Here is a 27,241-nt window from a genome sequence, read left to right on the forward strand (position 1 = left end):
TTTTTAAATAATCTTAACTTCTGCGCACTGTTGCTTTTCCTGTCCCGCTCACTCTTTACAGTCATCTCTTACGAGTAAGACGTATAGTTAATCAATTAATTCATTTACCATTATTTTCAGATCTACATTTACTTTATTTCAATTTATATTGAAATATTTCATAAGTAAATATCTTTTATACAGACGCTGTGGTAAGGAATAATATTATTAAGATCAATTTATTTATTGTAGTTCTTATTCCGCGTCGATTGTGTATCTATTGTTATTTCATTGTGTTGTTTATATGTATTGTATTTGTAAGATGTATAATTATTTTATTATATATTCTAACACGACCCGCATTTTTCCCTATTGAACATAGAAGAACCGAAAGTGTGTGTTATTATGCTTTAGTGTCCAACTTTATTTGTCATCCAATGAAAACGCTGTATTTCTGTGCGTTTAATTTTCATAGAAGAACAAAAGTCGATACTATATCGAATTGTCCTTAGTGTCCAGCTTTATTTGTCATCCAATGAAAACGCTGTATTTCTTCAAAATTATGTGCGTTTATTTTCATAGAAAAACAAAAACCGATACTATATCGAATTTCGTTCATAGTCGACTTCTATTTTTCATAGTACTTCATAAAACCGCATAGTGACGTAATAAAGTAAATAATAATGAGGCCAAATAAAGCTTGACACTAAGTATGTTAGTATTCATCCTTAGCTGTTCTACAGAAATTAGAAACATTCTCCTGTCGCTATCGCTCCCGTCGAAGTTTCTAATTTCTGTAGAACAGCTCGGATGAACACTAACATATACATAGTCGACTTCTATTTTTCATAGTACTTCATAGAACCGCATAGTGACGTAATAAAAAGAATGATAATGAGGCCAAATAAAGCTTGACACTAAATATGTTAGTATGCATCCGTGCTGTTCTACAGAAACTAGAAACATTCTCCTGTCGCTATCGCTCCCGTCGAAGTTTCTAATTTCTGTAGAACAGCACGGATGAACACTAACATATACATAAAATCACTGTTTGACGTTCTATATTAAGACATGTGACGTAATCATTATACACGTGAAGTAACCACTTAAAATGTGACGCGCTGACAATTAGTACGGAAACAAATCAGACATAATTTAGGTTAATATCAAGTACGGCAACATTATTTGTTGATGTCGTGTTAGAAGCCAAATCGCAGATTTTATTGCTTGATAACATCACTGTTTGTCGTTCGGATGCGCATCATTATATCACTCGGGCTACGCCCTCGTGATATATTTTCCCGCATCCGAACTCCAAACAGTGATGTTATTGAGCAATAAAATCACAGTTTGGGATATATTATTTCTAAACTAGACCATTTTAACTTGAACATCGAACCTACGCCCAGAGTTTGTTTCTGTATCCCCTAAGTCCAGAAATATTTAACCCTGCGACCAGAGCTGCATTACTGGTACTGGTACTGCAGTAGGAGGCCTTTGTACTGCAGTATTTTTGCAAGTACAGATACTGATACTGAATTACTCTCACAAAATGTTGCTACTACTGGTACTGGTACTGCATTACTGTCTTATAAAGTGGTACTGCTACTGCATTACTAGGCAGCAATTTTTCTCATAAAGTTAAGCTTTAAATTCCATGTATTATTTTATTTTTGTGAAAAGTAGTTATCAAATCTATAAATAATTTGCTGCAATATTTCTTCAAATGTTAACATAGTATTCATCATAAAAAGAAGTACCAAAAACTTGAAAAATTCAATTGAGATAAAAGGACTCAATAACTCTTTACCTTAAAATATCTTTAATACAATATTTTATTACTTTGTATTTCCTAGTAAAAAAGAACAAAATAAACACTAATTAATTGCTTCTATTCTAAATAATCCTATTTCAAGTGATATTGTTAGCACCATAAAAAGTTGTAATTTACTTTTGTATTAATTGAACAGATCGAGGTGTGAAAGGCAACAAAAGACTGTTGTGTTTAAATGAAAGATGATAACATTGTATTTATACAGTTGACTGGTTACTAAACAATAAGATATGACATGAATATATGTGGTAAATATTGATTGTAAAAAGTATCTTCAATCATTAAAGTTGTAAACATGTAATATTAACTTTAAATAAAAGTAAATTATTTTTGCTTTGCTGAATAATGTTAGCAATTATTTTGTTTGACACTGTGTATTTTGAATATATAAAAGTAATGGTACTGATACCTAATTACTTCCCCCAAAAAAGTAATGGTACTGCAGTACCTAGCTAAAATCTAGTACTGGTACTGGTAATGGTACTGCATAACTTGGCAAGTACTGATAATGGTACTTAAGTACTACACCCTTAGTACTGATGCAGCTCTGCCTGCGACACGTATATTTGTTTATATGTTAATCACGAGAAACTTAAAAATTAAGCGTTGTTGTTCTTCTTCTTCTACAATATATGTGAACTTCACAGGTTATCTTTCAGAATAGAGTAAAAAAGTTTGTAGCTTATGCTAAGTTTCGTGCAAAAACTGGTACGATTGTGTAATTATCAGTATGTTATATTTTATATCAGAATGTAATGCAAGCTATATATTCTAAAACAAGTATTTGTAAATTATCTAAAAATGATTCGAGAAAATAACAAAAAAACATCTTTAGGAAATGCCCGCCTCCAAACGTTTAAGTTACTAGTTTATAAAGATTTTTGGCATATTATATGGCTTTATGGCTCTATGCATATATAAACGGTTGTTTGCATATATTCATTATATTGTTGTTGTTATATAGCAAACAACCGTTTATATACTACCATTTAATCAATTTAATCAATCAAGAATAATGAATTTTAATACAGCACAAGGGAAAATAATAGCAATCAAAATTGACTGCAACCGTAAAGTCTGGATTACCTGCCCTTTTCTCTCCGTTCAATAGCACTAAATTTTGTAGAAGTCACATAAACGTCACGAGCGACCATGAAAACTTGTAGTATTATAAAACATAAACGAATGGAAGACAATAAAAAACTGACGAATAATAGTTATAAAATCGCGTGTACACATTCTCATTGTACCTATTGAAAATCACATTTTTAAAAATATGCTTAATTGATTATAGATATCACAGAGATGCCAAATATTTCAAAATACTCTAACACTGTAGGATAAACCGCTTGATCCTCCCCTGACGCCGCCCGCTCTATAGATAACACAACAGTTTCCGGTGTATACGTGCACTTTATTAATAATGTATAGAAATCTAGATCTACATTTACTTATATAATATCTTTAATAATCTGGAGTACTAAAAGTGAAGTAAGTTAACGGAATGTATATGTCATGTGTGTGCATTTTGTTTATACTATGGAGGCTATTCGTTGCCAAAAATCCAGCCTTGTTGATCTGAGTTGAACAGTTTGTTAATGGAAAAAATACAATTGTATTTCTTTGTATGTAAACTCCAATGTTGCATACTTTGATTGAGTTTGCCGATTTAACATTGTAAACATGCATTTCAACAAAATACAATTTGTTAAACGACAAAACATTAACTGATAGGAGCAATACCAAGTGTTCGAATACTCAAAACAGAAGTAACATTCTTAGCTTTACATTGTCGAACCATCATGATTCAGATCAGCATAATCCAGCTTTACACGTTTTTCAATAGGAGATAAAATAAGCTCCGCCCATTTTCCCGCCCACTAAATCATCGTAAATAAACGTATTTTCCGCTCATTTTCGGTATTTACCGTCGGCGACAAGAAGCGGTTTCCGTTTATCATACCTTTTAGGTGTTTAGTTACTAAACATAATTCACTTGCATGATTGCCTACAATCAACATCAGCGGACTTTAAAGGAATATAGGCATTTAAGTTTTAAAACGTTGTAGACACCACATTTCCTGGAAAAAGAAACTTAAAAAAAAAAAAAATCACCAGGTTACATACTGTCTGAGGTTAAATATTTTTCAAGGAAGTGAAAACTATTGAAAAGACTATATTCAACGACAAATAAATTTTACTGATGGTATTCCAATTTGCATAGGAATGAGTAACATTTACAGTTAAGCTGCTACCTTACCACTTTCAAATTTTCAAGTCAACATCTGATAGAGATTTTGATACGACTTATTACTAATACAGACCAAATTCTGGCTGTTGTCTTTCCTGGTAGTACTATTATATTAGTAACCTTAATTCTAGCGTATGACTTGACAAGAAAAAAAACTTTTAACAATAGTAAAATTATAACCAAAGTTGTATGTACCCTTTCGTACATAACTTTTTATTTTTACCATATATTTTCCCATTTTTCCCATTTTGTTTTTCAATAAGTAAAATTTAAATGAGTCCAAATGTATGTATGTTGATTATCAATTTATGTATACCTTGTTTATTTTATCTCTTAGAATCCATCACTTACAAAACTTAATAAATATTCTGTGTAGTATTTCATGTACATAAAAAAAGTTCTCTGTTTTGATCATACAACAAACTTAGACAGCAAATCTAGGTAACAGCTAATGACAGCATGTATACACATATTTTAGAGGTGCTATTGATTCAGCACAATGCATAAAAAGACCTTAATCTACGCCAGCTTACATATATTTAACAATAAAAGGCAAAATCACATCCTATGACTCAAAATACCTCCCAATGGAGGTAAACAGAGTTGCCAGGATACACTGAATATTTATTTCAACATTAAAATGGGACAAATTCACAAGTTTTGGTTATACAACGGAATTATCAATAATAAACTTTGCATTGTTTCGTGGTTATACACTTGGTCAAAAATATGAGTTTTTCTGCAACCCAACATAGTCCTTTAAAGAAAGAAGGCACTAGCTTATTGTTCAGTTCTCTTTATTCGTGTTGCCAAAAGTGCCTTCCATGTACTATTTGCTAAAGGTAAAAACAAATATGCCTAAGAGTATTGCCGTGGCTCACAAAACCCTATTATAGATATCAATGAATATTGGCGTGTGTCATTATATATGGGAAACATTTCCTTATGTAATTTCACCAACTTTAGATTTTGCGTATTATTATGCTCATTATCAGTATATACGTTGTTACATTTTTACATTATATCTTAACCAATTTTGCATTACTTGAATATCCTGTACTAGAATACGTTTTAACAAAATCAGAGGATGTTCAAAGTCAAGAGTGATGTAACAGTTTCTATATAATTTGAAATATTTTTGTACCCGCAAGAGTTACCTCTCTTTATATTCTGCTTTCGTGAAATTGGCTCCGCCTATTAATTTTCGTCTATTTCCGTGATAATTCCATATATGGAAGTTGCAAAATCGTTTACAAATGTTAATCGCGTTAGAATGTAAAAGGAAAGTGTGGTGTTGTAAACCTGAGTGTGTCAAGTTGATGCAGTTACATTCTCAACGTCATGATGCAATGCATTAAACGTATTGTGTACGTTCTATCGTTTACATTTCTACGTGTCGCAAATTTGAAGTTATACATTTATAAATACAGTTTGCAATTTATCTAATTTGCATGTTAACAGCTTTCATTTTATCAAATCGAGATAATCAAAATGCTTAATACCAGTGCAGTATGTAACTCTCGGATCGACAATTAGATTTTTACTAATCTGTTTAGTAGAACCGAAGTATGCATTGTCAAGTTTCAAAGGCTGGATTTTTGGCAACAAATAGCCTCTATATTTATCAGCATCATTATCTTTTTACCATGACCTCATTTTCATTTACTGGCGTGTAGCATGCATTTTCAGCTAAATTGCATTATATTGTTTACAATCAACCATGAAAATAACAAATAAAAAGTAGGATATTGTTTAACAATATTGGCATGGCACTTCATTATTTTTCGTAAAGGTCACTTGATAAACGAATATATTTATTACTATTTGTTATAATATTTGTGAACTTCGCACGTCGGTGATGAGGTGTGGCGTACCGGACTACCTATCTGAATGTCACTGGTTCGATTTCTAACCAACACTTGCAGATTTCTGCCCTTCTGTTGATTGAATTGTTTCCTTTTGTTTTATCGGTATGTTTCCGTTAATACTTAGACGTACACATTTTTCTCTACAGTAGAACGCATAAGTATTTTAACAGTTTTCTTAGTGAAATTACGCAACGTATATGCTTAAATAGCGCACACACGATATATGTGCACTTATCGAAATACTACATAGATAAAATACACAAGGAGGGTTTGCATAAGAGAATGGCAGTTTTAAAACTATGACAAAAAGAAATAAAAGTGGCTAATCCAGGATTCAAACCAGCGAGTTTACGTCTATGTTCTTTAAGAGACAGACCTTTACTTACTTCTTGCAAATAAAACAGTATTATCTACTGTGTACACGACTGCTAGAAAAAACATTTCTTGCATTATCAGACTTGCGTTTCCGTTTGTTTTACCCATGCCGGAAATTTCATCTGGCATGGGGGTACTAGATGAACTGCGTTCTGTAATTGCGTGCTATACATTGGCACGTTTAGGATGACGTAATTTTACCGTTATGAATAAAGTTGTAATTTCATACACTGTTGTAAGAAAATAATTACGGGTGTTATGACATAAATTTCCATGGAAATTGTTTTCTTTTTAAGGTAAAGAGTTTAAAATATAATTGTAAAATATGGAAGGAAAAATATCTGACATAAGTTTGCGGTTCGTATCGGAATATCGATCCTGGACGGCTTTTCCGATCCGAACCGCGACATAACGACTGCAGGTACAGACCAGAATATCTAGCTCGAGAGTAACTGTTTACGGCGGTAACGGGGCTCTGATTCTTTTTCTTGCATATAAATGATAAATTGATATATAAAAGAAATTACGAAACTAATATTTTCATTTAGCACTTTTTTCTTATTAAAGCGTATGAATTCACAACTCTATTCATAACGGCACATTGACGCCATCCTAAGAACGCAATTCATTCATAAAAGGCGCGTAGAAAGACGTTATCTAAATCACGCGACGGTCTTACATCGGGGCGTAAGATAAGTTTTTCTAACAACGGTGTAAACAGTCGATAATCCTGCAAGAAATTATAAGATTACCCCTGTGTAAGGCAGGTCGCGTGCTTTAAATGACGTTCATATGATGCGCCATTTTTTCCGTTATGAATAAAGTTATAAATTCATACGCTACCAGAAGAGAAAAGGACTAAATGAAAATTTAAGTTTTTGTAATTTCTTTCCGAAATATGATTAATATTAGATATGCAAGAAAGATAATCGTTACAGACGGGAATATCCAGCTCCCGGGTAACTGTTTAGCAGAAACTCGGAAGAGCCTCGTTACCACCGTGACCATTTACCCTCGAGTTAGATATTTTGGTCTGTACTGGTAGCTGGTGTAAGACACTTATACGACAGCTCCAAGAAGGATTCTTAATTTAGACCATTAAACAACTGTTTATATACATTCATATCGATTTGCAAGTTGGTCGCAAAGTTCGCGGACTTTATCGACTGTCAGGTAAATATTTTAAAAACTCTTTTGCTACCAAAATGTTAAGATGTACTCTTATATTTATCTAATTAGCTCTTGTTTATAGTTAAAAGACACTCATTTGATGTTATGTTTTTTCATGGCGTGATTGAAATATTTTTCGTCATTTTTATACCATTTAATGAAAATCTTTTCCAAAAACTTGTATGCACATTTCAGATCATTTGCTCACTCCATTTTTCTAGAATAATCATTTTCATTGTGCAAAATAATTTAAAAATTAAAAGCATTACGCATAACGCTTTTAACTGAAACCGGGGCCAAAAGAAAGGAGTTCTGTTTCTGGTATTCTGCCCAAAGAAAAAGGGATAGGTATGTACGGGCTGTGAATCACACTAAATATCGATGATTCTCAATTTAATCTGAGATTATATCTGTAATATCTCTGTTATATATTTCCATTTAAAGTCTCCTTGTTGATCAATTTAACATTTTCAATTTTTATATGTCCTTGCTTTTGGATGCACTTGTACCTCCATTTACATTTGCTTAATTGCCGTTAAAACCTCTGAACAACAAAAAAAGGTTTATTGGCATAAACAACACGACAAAATAATTAACATATGTGGTTTAGGTAAGGCTACTGTATTGATTTTCAAACAAACGTATATAATGAGAAATGGCTCAAAATAAACCTTAACATTGAGCATTCCTCCTGAACATGTAGTTATATATGAAAATAATACATCCTACACATAGCAATCATCTCGTTAATAAGCGTGGCATAACCATTTTTGAACAACACTGCATCGTTAGAGAACACATGGTAGAAACAGGTTGACATCACCTGTTGAATTATGATGATGATGATGATGACGATAATGATTGTTTCTGATATAAACTCAATCGTAACTTACCTGCTTCTTCATACGTTTATGAATATGTAGCAAGGTAAAATGTAGAATAACTTTATCACTAACGTCCTCTCTTCATAATGTTATGTTTAAGAAAAAAAAATAAAATATGTTGTTGCCTGAAATGGCAACAAAGAAACATTTTATGTGAAACAACAAACCTTATAGAGAAAATATATTAGGCAGTTTTTGTCTGGGGTCTTTAGTCTAATCTAAAGTTTATTTTTAGATATAAGACGTACTTGTTTCTCCTTTAAACTTATAAGATTTGATAACATCAATTAATTGATTGGTATTCAATCAAAATAAATATATATAATAGATGGGAAAGTACAAAATATGCCGGAATACTATTAACAATCAGTTACATGTATCACAAATCTTCTACCTTAATATGTTGTAGGAAATGGCTGAAAGTGCATGTGAAGACGACCTGAAATTCTCGCTTTTAGTTGAAGGTGTAGTTATAAAGGCACAGACTGAGACAACAAATGAGAAGTCAGAAATAATTCGTGATGTCATAAGGTTTCATATTAACACCTGGCTCGATCAGGTAGAACAATTTGACGCTGCATATAAAGTATCAGAATTGATTCCAGTTGGAAGTTATGCCGAGGGAACTAAAATAATAAGAGCAGACGAATTTGACTATTTGGCTGTCATTGAAGCATTGTCAAAACCAGATGTGATAAAGGTAGATGCAAGTGAAAGCGAAATTAATCACGGCTTGGTAAAAGTCGTATTAGCAGACGAAGAATTAAAGTTAAAATGGAGCAAACTTTGTAAAGACGGTCACCTGAAATGTTTTCAACCCATTAACTTCCCAGTAATGGGTGAAAATAGATTTGGACATGTTGTTATCGAAACTTTATGGAAATTTGTCAAAAACTCGACGCGTATAGGACCGACAGCTGGGTCACCAACTGACATAGATTGCAAAATTCTCTTACCAGCAGTGAATGGTGTGTCTTTATATTTCACAGGTGCTCTTTTTAGAGCACCTAATGTTATTCTAAACTTTGAATACGAGAACAGAGATGTATCGGTTGATGTTTCACCAGCAATAAGATATCATAAAATCCACGACTGTTTCAAAGTTGAGGACTGCGCTGGTCCAGAGTTTGCTGAACTTGTTCTTCAACGAAAATCTCTATTGCTTGTCGGAACTGAAAGAGAATCTTATTTCAAAGTGACTGTGACAGAAGCAGAGGTTGAATACATATTGACTGTCATGAAACCCGAGCACAAGATCATATATGTTTTTCTCAAGTATATTTTAAAATTATACGAGAGAGTACTTATGGACACATTTACCTCATATATGATGAAAACTGTTTGTTTTCACCATGACATTAAATGTCAACAGAATAATAGATCTATAAAGGATTGTTTTAAATCTGTTATAAATGATCTAAATTTTTGCACGGCGCAACAATTTGTTGTGAGTATAGTGAATAAACATATTAACCTAAATTATCAAAAAACTTACATAGAAACAAAATTAAATGAAGACAGACAGTGCTTACTTCAAGGCATGACTGCCATGTGTCAGGTACCTGCAGAAATTGAAACAATTGAAGACTTTGATAGATTTATGAAGCAGATTGTTGACATTGAGAGTCAGAAAAGATATAAAGGTGCGTACTTATGTTTTTGTGACATTGATTTTAGGTAGAGACTATCTAATTCATTAATTACTTATCAAAATGCCTAACTAAGTTCTTTGCCGTTTTTCTTCTAGATCAAAGATTTGCATTATTTTCAACTGTTTATATTGATACATATAGTATCTTTGTATAACACGGAATGTAGTAAAAATGATTGAGTGAGTTCATTAGATTATGCACAGAATACAAAAGGAACGTTTAAACATCATATGATGTTAGATATGACACCAGCCTACTGACGTCAAACTACTAAATAAAGTCATGAAAATTGCTTCTACAACGTAGATATCAAGTTTCTTTCATTATGATACAATACTGAATGGTATTTTATTCAAATGTTTAAGTAAATAGATATCACTTTTTAGTCAGTTGTTCATGGTTCGAGTTCAATTGCGGAGTAAAATAATCAAGAATGACAAATTTCAAAGAATTTGAACGATAAACTTTGCAATATTGTACTACAACGCAATAAAAAATATAAATGATATCTACCTACATTCTAACTTGCTAATTGAAAAAGAATTTATAGAAAAATGTTGAACAGCATTTAGCGGAGAAATAATCATGACGTCTTTTGGGTTACTGTATTGATATTACATCTGTTTAAATAAGTCGGTTTATAACATACCCGTGCCGCTTTTGCGACCCCATAAAAACGGTATTGCACGGTTGTGCATATATTTTGACATGACGTTATTTGCGTTATACAAACAAAGCGTAAAGATGCGCTTAATGTTAGCGTTACACTATAAACGTGTAAATGAAAAATGACTCTTTTTCACATTAAATAGTCTTTAGTTTGGGTATGTGATAATCAAAATATTATATTCATGCAGATTCATTACTTAAATTATTGAACTCATTAAATATAATACTTGCAAACGGTTCATTTGCTCAATGTGACAGACATGTAGATTTTATCTTACTCTTTGGACAGCTGAAGTGGAAAGAGAAGAAATGGATAGGGAATGCCGTGAAAGTTTTAAAGCAGAACTTGAGGAAAGAGTTTCAGATCTTGTTGCTATGGGATTCGATCCTGATGAAGTGAAGGATGTTATGGAAAATACTTTGTATGATTCTGAACTAGCAATTAGAATTCTTCAGAAGGTATGTACCTTAAATACCATCATTGTTCAATCTGACTAAAGTTAAGATCTACTTATTTCTTTTATGTAGATATGATGACAACGGTATGTGTTCGCCTCATCTATATCCATGCAATCAAACTGGTTTTTGCATAGGCATTAGAAGAAGTATTAAGATACCGTTATACGTTGAAGTTAAAGAAATTGTTGATGTTTGTTAGGAAAAAAATGATTGAAGTAATTTTTAATAAATTACTTGAAAATAAAATAGAGTCAATTTTTAATGGGCAAGATCGTTTTGCCTGTTTACCTGTCGGCTATATGGACAACGCCATGTTTGATCTCGAAATCATGAAAATTACTTACTCAGTATTCTAGAAACCACATCGCTTTCAGAATTATGAAAGCTCGCCGATGATTGGCTGTGTAAATAGTAACCAAAAATAATTCCGTATATGGCCACGCTCAGGTCTAAAGGCGGAGCGTTTTTAATCAGATTGCATCATTGATTTATTTTTTATAATATTGTTGTACTTTATTGAAATAAATTTATATGTTTTACTGTTTAACAGTTCTGAAATATTATGTTGAACTGCAAAATCAGTAAAATTTAAAATAATTTCCTTGTTTAATATTACAACAGCATGCTAGGGAGCGCGAGAAGGAAAGGGTTAAAGAAAGCTGTTCTACATCTGGCGGTATTCCCATTCAAGTCTCTGAAACACATTCTATCAATGAAACTTGTTCTAATGATGGTGTGTCTGGAACACTTCCCGTGTCGACAAATTCGTCTCAAGGTCGGAGTTCAGGTTCTGAAGAATTCCTCCTTGCTGTTTACAATACACAAAATACTACTGTTACGCCTGAAACTTTGTACCAACAGAAAAAAGATGGGTGAATGTTTGTGAAGTAACAAAACAGAAACAAAATGGAGTGATACATGCTGCAATTGTGTAAAGAGTAATATTCTTATATAATTATTTATTTCTAAAGCATAATATCCTATCGAGTAATGTTAGATAGAGTGGGATTTTTTTGGGATGTTTTTGTTGTTTTTAGGTCCCATATGGGTAACCCCAATTATTTACACCGTAATTGGTATAAGCGGATCTTTTATATACAATGTATATTTTGCATACTATTCGTGTTACAGTAAATAATATCCTTTGATTAAACACACCTATATACATTTACATGAATATAATCATACATACGATAATATACATTATTGACTAGTGTGCCTATGAATATGATGTCATATTCACCGACAGATGACATATTGACCGAGGTGATAGCCGAGGTCAGTATGACTTTCTGCCGGTGAATATCACATCATATTGAATGGCACACTAGTCAATAATTGTTTGATTATATGAATAGGTTATAAGAATTTTTTTGAAAAGTCACTGAAAGTACAACCTTATACATGTGTTTCGTTGAAGCGCCGAAAAAAACGCTATGTTATTATAAAACTATATTAGTTAAGTAATGATATTTTAATCGAGAAATATGACATAAAGAAGAAAACGCAACAACTATTTATAATAAGCACGATATGGCATGTTAAACGTTGCAAAATTAGGTAAATCTATTTTTGGTCTATATCTAATATTTATATTGTATAACTCTAATTTTATATTCTATACCATAATAATTATTCTATCCTGCATCATAAAAAATACTTGTGTGCGTTAATTTTCTATATGTATATTCTATATTTGAAAATATATATTGTATAATTAAAAATATTTATTGTATACTGAAAAAATATATATTCGATAATTTGAATCATGGGATAGAATCACAATTTTTTAACACTTAGCATATTATGCCCCGCCAATAAATTAAGCACGAAGTTATGATAAAGCGTTATCATCCTGATTAAACTAGACTAAAGTGTAGTGGAAATGATCAGTACCCCTGTGAATATCACTTGTAAATAGTGCATATGCTTTATCCTCCTTATAAATATATCTGAATGTCTAAAAAATGGAAATTGACATTAAAGTCTTCAAGACATACAATTGTCTGAAAATGATTTTTCATATGCATGATATGGACCTATGAGAGGATATCATGTAAGATGACTAAAGGATCATCTAAATGTTCATTTACTCTTGTTCATATGAAAGATATATGTGGAATGACATATAATGAGCAAGAGATAATCTTCATGAACATATACTATGTTTATGGAAGATGTATGAGGGGATAATGTAAGATGAGCAGGGGATCATCTAGATGTACACGTTCATTAGTTGTTATGGAACATATATGAGGGGTCACCTTGGATGACAAGGAGGTCTTTTAGATGTATTAACACTCTAGTTCTTATAAAACATATATGAGGTGATTAGGTAAGATGAGGGGATAAGGTAATGGGTTTTGAAAACAAAATATTCTCCTAGATAAATTATGTTACATAAGAACTAAAGTTATATACAGCTATATCATCGTGCATGAACCATTCGTACATATTCTAGAATGAAAAAAATAGAATGATCCTCTGGTCATCCATCGTGATCCCCTTAATAAGCTCAATGTGAACAAAAGTATATGAACAACCTTGGAGTCTTCAATGAACCCCTCATAAATAATTCATGTATAGAGATAACCCCCTGGTCATATTACTCGATTCCATTATACATGTTATTTAATTTTTGAGTATTTGTACACTTAAATGATCCGCAAGTTTGAACAGAACTAAAGAATAAGTACATTTAATGATACCTAATCAGCTTATGAGCCCCCCCCCCCCATAAATTTTTCTATAAAACTAGAGTAGAGAAACATTTTACGATCATTTGGTTATTTTAGTGAATCCCTCATACATGTCCCATAATAAATAGGGTTTATGAACATCTAGAAGGTTCCTTGGTCATCTTACTAGCTACATCTTACGTGATCTCTTCACATGTGTTCAAAAATAAAAAGTGGTATGCACATCTAGATGATCCCCTGGATAACTTACATGATGGCCTCATGCATGTTCTAAAATAAATAGAATATATTTACATCTAGAGGATCCATAGTCCTCTTACGTGATCCCCTCAATAAATAAAGTGTATCTATTTGATCAGATGGCCGTCTTATGCAATCCGCTTAAACATATACCATAATGAAAAGAACTAGAATATATTTATTAAGATGAATCATTGGACATCATTTATAATCCCTTGATATATGTTCTAGTAGAACGAGAGAAAATGTACATAAATATGATCGAAAGGTCAATTTGCAAGATCCCCCAAAATCATAATTATTTGTGGGGCACTCATTTCCGTGGTTTTCGTAGATAGATGTACATGGAGAAATAACAATAGGGCATATGTTCATCTAGATATCCTGTCGTTTAAACTTGGTCCCCACACATCTGTTCCGTGATAAAAAGAGTTTATATGTATATCTAAATGGTCCCCTGGTCGTCTTACGTAATCAAATAATACACGTTCGATAACAAATAGAGTACATTTATATGATCATCTAAATGATCCCTGGTCGCTTAAGGTATTATGACCCTTATGGGCACTATAAAAAATTGACATCATAGGTCAGATATATACCTTAAAGTGCACCTGTATGCACAATTTAAACAAAGTTTACCGTACGGAAATCAAGTTATGGCCACTTTGCTGAACTCAAGCTAGGATGTTATGAGGGCCCTTTTTTAGAAATGAGGAACCTTTAAATAATCTGCAATAACATTCTAATGAAAAATGTTTTCCCATTAATTTGGTAAGAAACAAAAAGTACCATTCAGCTAACAATCCACATAAGCAAAATTATGGTTTCTACTTAAAATTTATGAAATCTGTATAAAAATGTTACCCTACCCCACCCATTTTTACCACGTGTCTGACCATTTTCCTACTTAGGGAGCCTAATTTAAAAAAATCCTTAAAATTTACCCAAATGAGTGCCTGTTTTCAAAGTTTCCCTAAATTTTTAAAGAAGTATATTGTACGTTGATCTTGTAAAATATGAAATACATTTACCGTCTAGTTTTGATTTTATTACACTTTGAAAATATCAGGTACCATATTTATTACTAGAGTTAGCATAATTTAGCCAATAGATACCTATATAAATTAAAAATTAAACAATTTTTTCTTTCCAAATGGGACATGAGAGATACATAAATAATGTTAAAAGAAAAAAAGAAGGAAAAACAAGTTGACCCTTCTGGGGATTGAACCCACGGCCCTCATTTTCAATGTAGTTAACAGTAGTTCTAGCCTATTTGAATACTCTTCAAAGCGGAGGCAATGCATTGGGATGGTAATACCTTAACGAGTATATGTACATTTAAATAATCTCATGGTCATCTCACATGATAACCTCATACATGGTCCATAAAGAATAGAGTCTATGTACATATATATGATACCCTGGTCGCCTAACTGGATTCCCTCATACATGTTTCATACAAATATATTATTTGTTCATGATCCTCTGGTCGCTTTACGAGCATGTGTACATTTAGATAATCTTCGGTCATTTCACATGATATCCTCATACATGGTCCATAATGAATAGAGTATAATTATGTACATATATATGCTACCCTCATGTATGTTCCAAAAGAACTATAGTATGTACATTTGGATACTTTTTAACCATGTTTATTATTTAGGATCACACATTATGTTCTATGAGAACTACAATACATGTACATTTAGATAATGTAGATGATCCGATTTTCAGCTTACATGATGCCCTCATATATATTCTATCAGAACAAAAACAAAGGAAGTTTTTATGCTCTTTTGGTCATTTTAAGTGATCTTCTCAAACATGATTTTTTAGAACCAGAAGATCTATAGAAACAGACAAAATATACGGGCATTACGTGATCCCTTCATTTGTGTTTCAGATAACTAGAATATATTAACATCTCAAAGACCCATGGTCATCTTTCGTGATCGCCTTCTATATTTTACAAATAAATTAGTATGTGTACATCAAACAATCGTGTACATATGTTTATCTAAATGATCACCTGCTCATTTTATGTGACCCTTCATAAATTTTCCATAATAAAAAGGAATATATCTACATCTAGATGATACCCTGATCATCTTACCGATCCCTAAATATATGTTTTATAAGAAAAGAACTGGAGTGTTTATCTAAAAGACCCCTCTTATTTGTCCCGTAACAACTAATATATATGTGCATCTAGATGATTCCCTGCTCATCTTACATTACCCTCTCAAACAACTTCTATAAAACCTAGGGTATATGTCCATGTAGATGATCTCTTAGTTCTCTTATATGATTCCTTATATATGTTTCATATGAACTTATGTACATTAAGATGATCCTTATGTCATCTTACGTAATATCACCACATACGTTCATATCGTGGTAAAATAAGTAGGCATATGAATATACGATTGTATGTACTGAAGACTTTAAAATCTGTTTCCATTTTTAGACATACATTTATATTCATAAGGAGGATTAAGCACATGCTCTATTTATAAATGACATTCACAGGGACGCTGATCATTTCAACTTCATTTATCAGGATGATAACGCTTTATCATAAATCTGTGCTTAATTTAAAGGCGGGGCTTAATATGATAAGTGTTATATCCCATGATTCAAATTATCGAATACATGTTTTTCAGTAGATCTATACAATAAACATTTTTAATTATACAATATATATTTTCAAATATTGAACATAAACATAGAACATTATCGCACACAATTTATATTGTTTATGATGAATAAATATTCAGCAGGATTGAATAAATATTATGGTATATAATATAAAATTAGAGTTATACAATATAAATATTAGATATAGAACAAAAATTTGATTTATTTAATATTGCAACGTTTAACATGCCATAGCACGCGTAATTTACATTCTATGATATATGATCATTAAACATGAGTCCCAATCTATTTATTTTTAGACATGGAAAATTCAAATTTAACCAGTGAATATGATGCCTCACCCAGTGAATATGATTATATTAGAAATGCTGTTGAATATCACACCATATTCAATGGCACACTTGTCAATAATTGTATAATATATCTTTTTGACTCAAAATTCAGACGCCAATGAAAATTCATGTTAGGGAGTGCGCACTTAAACTCGGAATAATCTTTTTAGAAAACTGAGTTAGTGACCAAACATTCAATGTAATAGATTCCAGTAAAATTTAATCGTATTTTGATCAATGCAAGGATTAATGTTTATTCTGTAAAGCCATAACACAGCTGTCATCTTTTGCTTCGTTGTTTGATTTTAACTTCTGTTCTGCCGCATAAAAACTCCCTAGATGTTAGACTAGATTAGTTACAGCTGGTGCCAGAATAAAAACTGTGTGTCCTGTTATTTAAAATGATGATATAAATTTTCATTAACATTTTTTAAATCTTCATCAAACTTTGTTAGAATGTTTATGTCAATATTACCTATTTGTTAAATATATACTTTGCTTAACGTAAAATGAAAAGATTATAATTATGTACTGATTTAAGAAGTGGTAAGAATGGGTTTTCCTATGCTATATGATACCCCATAAAATATCATAGTGCTCATTATTATTTAATATATAAAACATTATGAACAAGAGCCATAAGACAGTGAACGCCAACTATTCTTAAAACAAGAGCTGGCATATTGCAAGTTCAGAAAGGGTCATGATTAGATCAGTCAAATCCCATGTAAGTAAGCTTATCTCAGTTATTCAAATAGTCTTCTAAAAAAATGGATAGAATTTTTGAGAAATAGACTACTATGTATGAATGTAATCACGAGAATGTCAATGGATGCTAATTGACGAATTGTCTCAGAAATTAAATTGAATTAGATTCAATATAACCATGTCTTAAAGAATTTATTATAAGTACGTGCCATTACATGTATATATGTACAGCTTCACATACTGACTAAATGTTCTTTAATCGAAAGTTAACACTTCGTTCCAATGAAAACCTGCAATGAAAGAAAGTCATATTGTTTATTAATATTCAAGTGCTTGAAATAAAATCACCTTGATAAAAGTTTATGAAACCACAAAAATATGTCTAGATCTAATATAAATTTACACATGTATAATACAGATTCTATGATTATGTAAATCGATGAAAACTTTTTTTTTTGTTGACAAAAAATAATTGACTTGGATTATTTGCACTTTACATTGATTTCAAACTAGCAAATGCTAACGAAAACAGAACATTCATAGGACTTATGCATTTATAATAAAACGTTGACGAATATAGCAGTAACGAGCAAAACATATTTTTATGAAAAAATGAATAAATATTCAAATAATAATGATGTTGATGGTTTTTAGAGTGTAAAGATACCCAATAACACTTAACTGATGATTCCGTACAATACCTTACATTACGCTGATTTAACTATCACATTAAGGTTTATTGTGTCAAAAAACACTTTCTTTTATCCGATATTTTTTCTCCCACAACGTTCTATTTGCACGCGAGACGTTGCTATGTGTTTATGTAAACAAATTAAGAAATAATCAATAGTTGCTATGTATTTATGTAAACAAAATAAGAAATAATCAATAGAACTTATTTTTTACCTTCGTCAAGCTGCTTACAGCAAGAGCCGACCTGTCAAAGGTGAAAGGTCTTGTCGGCAAATAGTTTCAAGCTTGTAAATGGCAGCTTTATCAAGCCGATAGCGGGCCACAACTTCCTGATCACTCAGGTTATCCAAATGCACCATTCGCTGCCTAAAAGTCCGGCTTTTCCTTTGGCGTTGTCGGTTCACAAGAAACACGGCGGCCATTTTGTTTGATCTGCGACTTTTACTTAGCAATCGTAGAAAAAATGCACGATCTTAGGATAATCGTACGATTAAGGAAATCATCGACGTTTGATAAGACACCGCCAAAATCGATGTACGATCGATATTGTCCGAATATTGCCCATATCATATCTCCTATATGCATATCTATAATGTCCACATCTCTGTCTAAAGCTTTTTTGACGGGCGTATTTTGAGACAACGTTGCCCTTGTTTTAAATATTTTAGTTTTATAATATTTTATTGCAACTATAGTACGTGTAAGATATGAATAACACAAAAACAAATGTACATATAAGTATACTGCAAATGGCTTGGGCTACAAGTTATTCAGCATTAGCAACAGCCCTTCCCACAAAGTCTAAGTTTTATAATACATATTTTCCGGGTAGTTTCGAAAGTTTAGTTACAAATAACTGGTTTGCCACTGGAAGTGAGAAAAAATCAAAACGCACACACACACACAAGCACGCACGCACGCACGCGGTCGATTCCGGTAATTCGGCCGATTCCGGTAAGTCGTGTAACCGTAATAATAATTAATAACCAGATTTATAAAGCGCCCTTTTCATGCAGAGCACGTTCAAAGGCGCTGTACATAAAAAAATAAAAGAACAATCACAAAAGTATAATTGAATAAAACGTAAAATATCAAAGAAAATACAAAATGAAGGTAAAAGAAGATACACCCGTGTGCTGCTACACACATAAAATGTTTAAAATGTCTGATAAAACCGGTAAAACTTACAGACTTGTATAAATAACTAGAAGAATATCAATAGGTAATTGTAAAAAAAATTTAAAGCTTTTTTAAAAGACGAGAGAGTTTTACAGTTACGTAGTTCTGAAGGTAATGTGTTCAAAATTTTGGTGCTGCAACTGAAAAACATCGATCACCGTATGTTACAGTTCTGGAACGTGAAACATTCATTAAAACCGGTTCATGCAAAGACCTTAATTGTCTTTGAGGTAAATATACTGTTAACAAGTTTGTAATATATTACGGGCCTCTCTGTGAAGAGCTTTAACCCATTACGTTATATACACACCTTTTAACGCCTTTTTCACACCCCCCCCCACTTTTTGTTGTCTCAAATGATGAAAAAATGCCTTATTTAGGCCCCCAACACTTGTTTTTGTTTGAGAAATGTTGTTAAAAAAGTGACCTCTTTTTCGGCGCGGCACCCCAACCAAAAGATACATCAGGGGGTTGCCAGAAGGGGGATGTGTCCCCTTCTGTGTGGGGGGTTTGAAGGGGGCGGAGTCCCCTTCATCGCCAAGAAAATTTTTGACTTGTGAGAGGCTATAAATGACCCCAGATTGATCATAAGGTTACCTGTAACCAACGCTGAAAAGCATTTGACTCTATCTCAATCCATTGAGAAGTTACAGCACTTTGAAATCAATTTTGATAGAAAAAAATCAACGCAAAATAGTGATTTTTGGCAATTTTGAGATGTCTCCTCGTTGCCATGTTAACAGAAAATTTAAGCCTGAGCATGTTGTTGCAAGGGCAATGGTCCAGTCAACATTTGTGCCAAGTTTGATAAGTGTTGAAGCAGTTTTTATAGTATTATAGCAATTTGAACTTGTAACGGGATACTTTTCAATGAAAACAGCCATTTTTCACAAAATGCTCATGAAGTAATGATTTGAAGACGTGAGTGAGGATTTTATAATCTATACGCCGATGTATAGGGAGGCAATGAAGTTCTTTGAGCACTGGCGTGATGCTGACATACCTAGAAGTTTTTGTTATAAGCCGTGCAGCGGTATTTTGAACGATTTGAAGTTTGTTAAGAACTGTCTTTGAAAAGCCTTTTAGAAGGACATTACAATAGTCCAGTCTCGATGTAATTGAATGATTCACCAAGGATTTTGCCGCATCGTCAGTAAGATATTGCCTTATTTGTCCAATTTGTCGGATGTGCATGTAGCATGCTCTCGAGACACTGTTGACATGAGTATTCATTTTTAGATGAGTATCAAGCATAGCACCTAGGTTTCTTACTTTCATAGACGGCTTGATTACTGATTCCCCAACTTTTAAGGAAATATCTTCAGCCAAAGCAGAATTTCGTTTAGGAACGAATACAATTAACTCTGTTTTTTTCAGCGTTAAGTTTCAGCAAATTTGTGTTCATCCAACTGACAATTTCGTTGAGACAAGCTTCGATTTTTTGAAATGTTTTGATTTGGGAGCTGTCATGTTTTAATTTGAATGACATGTATAACTGTGAGTCATCAGCATAAAAGTGATTATGTAGTTGATGTTTTCTACAGATTGTACATGACATAATTCTTTGGTCCCAGCACAGAACCTTGTGTGAGAGAGAGAGAGAGAGAGAGAGAGAGAGAGCGAGAGAGCGAGGGAGAGAGAGACAGACAGACAGACAGACAGACAGAGAGTGAGAGTGCATTGTATTTTCCCTACGTTGCCTGACCATTGACAAGAAAAACAGAGAGATCATGTGTGATAATGACGACAGCGACAATTTGAAATCGAATTCGGCAATTATGTTTACGGCATATTAGCCGCGTCACGACAAAACCAACGTTATGCGTTTGGGACCAGCATGGATCCAGACCAGCTTGCGCATCCGCGCACAGGATCCATTCTGTTCGCTATCGGTTTCTCTACTTGTTATAGAGTTTGTAAGCGAACAGCATGGATCCTGATCAGACTACGTGGTCTGGATCCATGCTGGTCGCAAACCCATTATGTTGATTTTGTCATGACGCGGCTCATATATAGATCAACAAGGAAATGACATATTTACATATTATAAAATTCTACTTAATGTTTAGGATTTTTATAATCATTAACTGATTGACAGATGGAAATAGCGGTCAGTTGAAGTAAGTAAAGTATTTACATGTATATTTATCGGTACCACTTTAGAATATCAAATATAAATAATGAATAAAGGCGGGATATAACAAAGACTATGAGTGACCTGGATTTTAATAATTTATGTAAAAAAAATACTAAGTAGGAGAATTAAAGAGAAGAAAAAAAAAACATAAAATATTACAAGTTAACCAGATAGCTCAGCCGGTATAGCAACCTAGACGTTGTCTTAAATATTATTAAGAAACAAATAATTGCCGAAAGGTTTCGATAATTTACTGACAAGGTTAGCAGCTGCAATTGTAAAATTGTATTACATGGTTTGCAACATTTAATTCATTAAAACCATTGAAACTACAACATTACAGGGTGAATTGTACATATTTAGACGACATACCTTTTACTTTTGATATAATAAAGTGTTAAAAAAATCTCTATATGCATAGCATATAAGTTTTTGTGTTTTATTTCTTAGACATTTAAAATTACAATTAAATTTTTCATCAGTTTTAACGTTTTGGTAAAATCATTTTGTAAAATTAGCATTTGTAAATTTTGCATTATGGTAGGTCATTTTCATGTTGAGTAGTATCGGATATTGACAAATACAAATATTTACTAACATTCGAGTATGATAAATCGTCTGCCTAAATATATTTCAGGAAATGACTGAAAAATACAAATATTTACTATCATTCGAGTACGATAAATCGTCTACCTTAATATATTCCAGGAAAGAACTGAAAAATACAAATATTTACCAAAATTCGAGTATGATGAATCGTCTGCCTTAATATATTTCAGGAAATGACTGGAAAATATAAATATTTACTAACATTCGAGTATGATAAATCGTCTGCCTTAATATATTTCAGGAAATGACTGAAAAATACAAATATTTACTAACATTCGAGTATGATAAATCGTCTGCCTTAATTTATTTCAGGAAATGACTGAAAGTCAATTTGAGGACAACCTGAAATTTTCGCTTTTAATTGAAGGTGTAGTCAAAAAGGCTCAGATAGAGACAAAAAATAAGTATTCAGAAACACTTTGTGTTGTTATAAGATTCTATATCAACACCTGGCTCCATGAGGTAGAACAAATTAACCCACTTTATAAAGTTTCAGAATTAATTCCAGTTGGAAGTTATGCCGAGGGGACTAAAATAATACAAGCAGACGAATTTGACTATTTAGCTGTCATTGAAGAATTGTCAAAACCGGATGTGATAAAAATTGATGCCAGTGAAAGCGATATTAATCATAGTTTGGTAAAAGTCGCAGTAGCAAATGAAAAATTAAAGTTGAAATGGAGCGGACTTTGTAAAGACGGTCATCTGCAATGTTTTCAGCCAATAAACTTTCCCAAAGAAAATGAAAACAGATTTGGACATGTTGTTATCGAAACTTTATGGAAATTTGTCAAAAACTCGCAGCAAATAGGACGGACAACAGGGTCACCAACTGACATAGATTGCAAAATTCTTCTACGAACATTGAATGAAATGTCTTTATGTTTCACAGGTGCTCTTTTTAGAGCACCCAATGTTATTTTCAGCTTTGAATATGGTAACAGAAATATATCGGTTGATGTTTCACCAGCAATAAGATATCATAAAATCCACGATTGTTTCAGAGTTGATGACTGTGCAGGTCCAAAGTTTGCTGAACTTGCTCTTTGTCGCAAATCTCTGCTGCTTGTAGGAACTTTAAGTGAATCGTATTTTAAAGTGACTGTAACGGAAGCAGAGGTTGAATATATATTGACTGTCATGAAACCTGAGCACAAGATCATCTATGTGTTTCTCAAGTATGTCAATAAATTATTCACGGAAAAGTTACAATATCCATCCTATATCACACTTACTTCATACACTCTGAAAACAGTTTGTATTCATCATGATGTGAAGTGTGCAAAGAACGAGAGATCCATTAAAGAGTGTTTAAAATCAGTAATGAATGATCTAAATGTTAGTTTAGAGCAATATTTTGTTGCAAGTATAGTAAATAAAAATATTAACCTTGTCAAGTCTACCGAAAGAGATGACAAGAATGACAGAGACTATGCTTTTCGAGGTCTCACTAAAATTTGTCAGTTGCCTACAGAAATTGAAACCGTTGAAGACTTTGAAACATTCATGAAGCAGATTGCTGATGTTGAGCGACTGAAGAAAGTGAAAGGTACGAGAATTGTTTAATTATTAATGAAGTTATATTATTTTGTTCGCTTATTACCTGTAAATCAAATGCAAAACATCGCAATTCCCGTGTCTCTGTAAAGAGCTTTTTTTTTAAATATTTGCCGTTTATTTATTGCGTTGTTTATATGATAAAAACAAACTGGAGCATTTTAAAGAGAATGTTTATCCGAGACAAAAGTTGTGGTTGTATTACGATGATGACAAAACAACTTTGGACAAATGAGTGTGCGATTTATTTTAAGTTTTTATTTCTTTCTTGAATTCTTGAATACAGTGCTGATTCATTATCTAAATACAAAAATGCCATTAATACAAGTGACGAATTTTTATTTATGATTTTTCTTTACAGTGCCGATTATGTACAGAGATCTTAATTTGTATATTATGAGATTACAATTACACTTTCGATTAATGGTTGAAATACTGCCAAACGTTTAGATTGTACTTTGCCATACACAGTGACAGACATTTTATTTTTTTTACTTTGCCGACAGCTGCAGAGGAAGCCAGAAAAAGTATTATGGAAAGTTCTGAAATCTTTGCTACCGAGCTTCAAGAAAAAGTTTCAAATATTGTTGCTATGGGATTTGATCCTGATGAAGTGAAAGAATTTGTATTAGGTCATTGGGATAGTCCTGAAGATTATATTATAAGAATCCTACAGACTGAGTGGGTATGTTCTATAATGTCAATCATTGCTTTATTTATGTTATGCAATCTTTGATTTAACTTTTATTTTTATTACAAACAATGCTTAATGGTGTATTTTTTAACATTTTAAGAGACATAATTATACTGTAATTGAGGATTATGCCATTAAGAGCAAATAGTTAAATGACAAAATTACAAAATCATGAGAGTTAAACCGTTTTCCAAAAGGTATGCAAAAATATTACAGTCAATGTGAGTGACATCGTATTTCACGGATATAAAAACAAGTACATAGTTTAGTGTAACATCATATATTTTTATTCCCCTTCCACATCTACGTTGCCAGCCTAAATGTGCATCAAGGTTGCTATCCCCAAAGGTCAAGATTACACTTAAAAGTCATATGATAAAGTCCATATATTCCTGTCTGATGCTTTTCTTTTCAATTACTTTTTAAAGTTTTTAAAACGGCTTTGCATCAATGGTCACAATAATGACATGATGTGTGGAGCGTAATGTTTAGGTTGCTACCCCAAGGTCTAGGTCATAATAGAGGTCAAATGTTAAAAGTCAAAAATTTTGTGTTCCCTTCGTAGCTTTATAACTTTTGATTTGTTTAATTATATTGGCACAAATTTTCATCATCATCACCTACAGGGGCGACAACAAGGTGGCTACCCCCAGGGTCAAGGGTATATCATATCCAACGGTCTTGTAATTCTCACCTAAATGATTTATAAAGCATGGAAACTATTACAAATACATGTAATACATTTGAGTCACAATCAAAATAAAAACAGTTAAAACAGGACATATCACTTAAGCCCACGGAACAACATTTATTCCTAAAGCATGATCAACCAAATATATAAGAAACATGTGTATCGTTTTAAGGCACACAAATTATATGACGTTTTACCAACGTCGTTACATTACTTTCCCCTCCGAGAAGTCTCGTCCCGAGACTTGGCCTGGGAAATCTGTGGGTAGGGCAACTCCGGTCCGGCAGTTGTCTACATCCCCCACCTGTGCTCACTCCAGAAATGGTAACGTCTTTATACAGGCACACAAACCCCTGTCGGTAAAGCTGGCTCACCACCGAGTAGGTGGTTTAGTTGTCTTATCACTTTTAGGTATTTTGGATGGTATATATGCCTTCTTTTATTGTATTTGTGTGCAATTATCCATTCATCTTATTGTCTCTATAACCGGCATCAAATAATGTAATATGACTCAATTCTTTGAATGATTAGTCAACATATCGTATATACCTTCATTCGTGGATGAACTTATTGCCAACGGAGCCGATTTATATGTTATCTGTGCTTTAAACGCATATCCGGATGACTGATCCTCGCTGCATCGAGATTTTGAGCTGGGTAAATCGTGTGGTAAGAGTCAATTTCCGAGGATTTCTGGGTTATGTTTATGAGCATTGTTATACACTTCTCCACATCTGGCCACAAATGGTTAGATCGTCCTTTGAGAGGCATCACAAACGCGCTGTATGTGAAAGCTCAGCCTCACCACCAGTATTCACTACACGAGCAGTATGGAGGTTATTGTGCCTTTATAGAATAAGTTGGGTAGATCTTACTCAGTGAGGTGATATTCCCTCTTGACGACTACTATCTCCTTTAAATGCTGAATTTCATGCATCTTTTGTTTTCGCATATCTTGCTGATGCTCATTATGTGAACGTTCTTACCACGTGTTAATCACAGTAAAATATGAAGTCCTGTATTACTCATGATTACCAATACCTTGACCTAAAAATTCAAATAAAATTAGAGGATTTGCAAGGTATCTTTCTGAATATGGAAAATAAATGGTCATTTACTGTAACAAACTTTTGTGATGAGCAAATATGCTTTTGATATACATCGCACAACATCAAGGTCATGGTTGCTTCAAGCATAAAAGGTCAAGAAGCACACATTCATGTCTGCTGCGGAATGGGTTTGAGCTGTTCTTTAGACTGCTTTGTTTCAATTTGTAACTCACTATGAAACTAAATTACATTTATATGACTAAATTGAACCTGTAAGGTAGTTCTTTATTATATTTTACTACAGCGCGTAAGGGAACGTGAAAGGAAAAAGCTTAACGCCGAAGAAGACTGTTCCGCAAATCAAGGAATGCTAGTGTCAGACTCACATTCTGTCAACGAAAAACATTTAAATGGTGATGTGCCTGAGGAGCTATCAAGTCAACAAAGTAGCACCACTCAAATTTTGTACCAACGGCAGAAAGATGTTTAAACATTTTCTAAACAGTCTCAGAGTACAAGCCAAAATGTTTGTGATACACTCAGCGATGATATAAAGTTTTGTATCTCCCTGAAGTTTCGTGTTCTTCCAAGAGGGTCACGAATGTTGAAACAAATTTTTAATATTTTTATACAAAAGCTATTGGCAGTATTTAGAATAAATTGAGAGATGTGCGGAGAAATTATGTAGTTTGGCAAGGGAGATTTATACTTATACGAGATCTAAAGTTTTGGATACAAAAACCTTTAATCCCATATTAACAGTCGGGTAGATTCGAAATGAAATTGGAAAAATGTTAATTAGATCTTTATTCTATAATGCGTAACAAAAAGTTGAAACTGCAATG

The 27,241-nt window shown here is 32.7% G+C and overlaps 2 protein-coding genes across 2 annotated transcripts; both read left to right on the forward strand.

Annotated features, from left to right (window-relative positions):
- The first annotated feature begins 3,152 nt into the window (after window positions 1–3,152).
- LOC132732394 (uncharacterized) lies at window positions 3,153–21,332 on the forward strand. Its single transcript, XM_060718805.1, has 6 exons — window positions 3,153–3,304; window positions 8,771–10,004; window positions 10,972–11,141; window positions 11,763–12,013; window positions 12,356–12,419; window positions 21,204–21,332. Exons 2-6 carry the CDS (start codon window positions 8,774–8,776, stop codon window positions 21,330–21,332), a joined length of 1,845 nt encoding a protein of 614 aa, XP_060574788.1. The 5' UTR covers window positions 3,153–3,304; window positions 8,771–8,773.
- A 140-nt stretch (window positions 21,333–21,472) lies between these two features.
- On the forward strand, window positions 21,473–26,967 carry LOC132732393 (uncharacterized). Its single transcript, XM_060718804.1, has 4 exons — window positions 21,473–21,779; window positions 22,718–23,954; window positions 24,469–24,647; window positions 26,701–26,967. The coding sequence occupies exons 2-4, from the start codon at window positions 22,721–22,723 to the stop codon at window positions 26,884–26,886; spliced, it is 1,599 nt and encodes a 532-aa protein (XP_060574787.1). The 5' UTR covers window positions 21,473–21,779; window positions 22,718–22,720; the 3' UTR covers window positions 26,887–26,967.
- Window positions 26,968–27,241: the final 274 nt, after the last annotated feature.

Source organism: Ruditapes philippinarum, unplaced genomic scaffold (assembly GCF_026571515.1).
Source record: "Ruditapes philippinarum isolate M1 unplaced genomic scaffold, ASM2657151v2 ctg11005_1_1_1_1, whole genome shotgun sequence".
NCBI lineage: Eukaryota > Metazoa > Mollusca > Bivalvia > Venerida > Veneridae > Ruditapes > Ruditapes philippinarum.

What these genes read in the sequence shown, in the direction of transcription:
- LOC132732394 (XM_060718805.1), top strand. Translation starts at nt 8,774, where the DNA reads ATGGCTGAAAGTGCATGTGAAGACGACCTGAAATTCTCGCTTTTAGTT. An exon ending in TACCAACAGAAAAAAGATGG is followed by an intron (nt 12,014 to 12,355) that starts GTGAATGTTTGT and finishes ATTATTGACTAG; the next exon opens with TGTGCCTATGAATATGATGT. An exon ending in TGACCGAGGTGATAGCCGAG is followed by an intron (nt 12,420 to 21,203) that starts GTCAGTATGACT and finishes TGTTTTCTACAG; the next exon opens with ATTGTACATGACATAATTCT.
- LOC132732393 (XM_060718804.1), top strand. Translation starts at nt 22,721, where the DNA reads ATGACTGAAAGTCAATTTGAGGACAACCTGAAATTTTCGCTTTTAATT. An exon ending in GCGACTGAAGAAAGTGAAAG is followed by an intron (nt 23,955 to 24,468) that starts GTACGAGAATTG and finishes CTTTGCCGACAG; the next exon opens with CTGCAGAGGAAGCCAGAAAA. An exon ending in GAATCCTACAGACTGAGTGG is followed by an intron (nt 24,648 to 26,700) that starts GTATGTTCTATA and finishes ATTTTACTACAG; the next exon opens with CGCGTAAGGGAACGTGAAAG.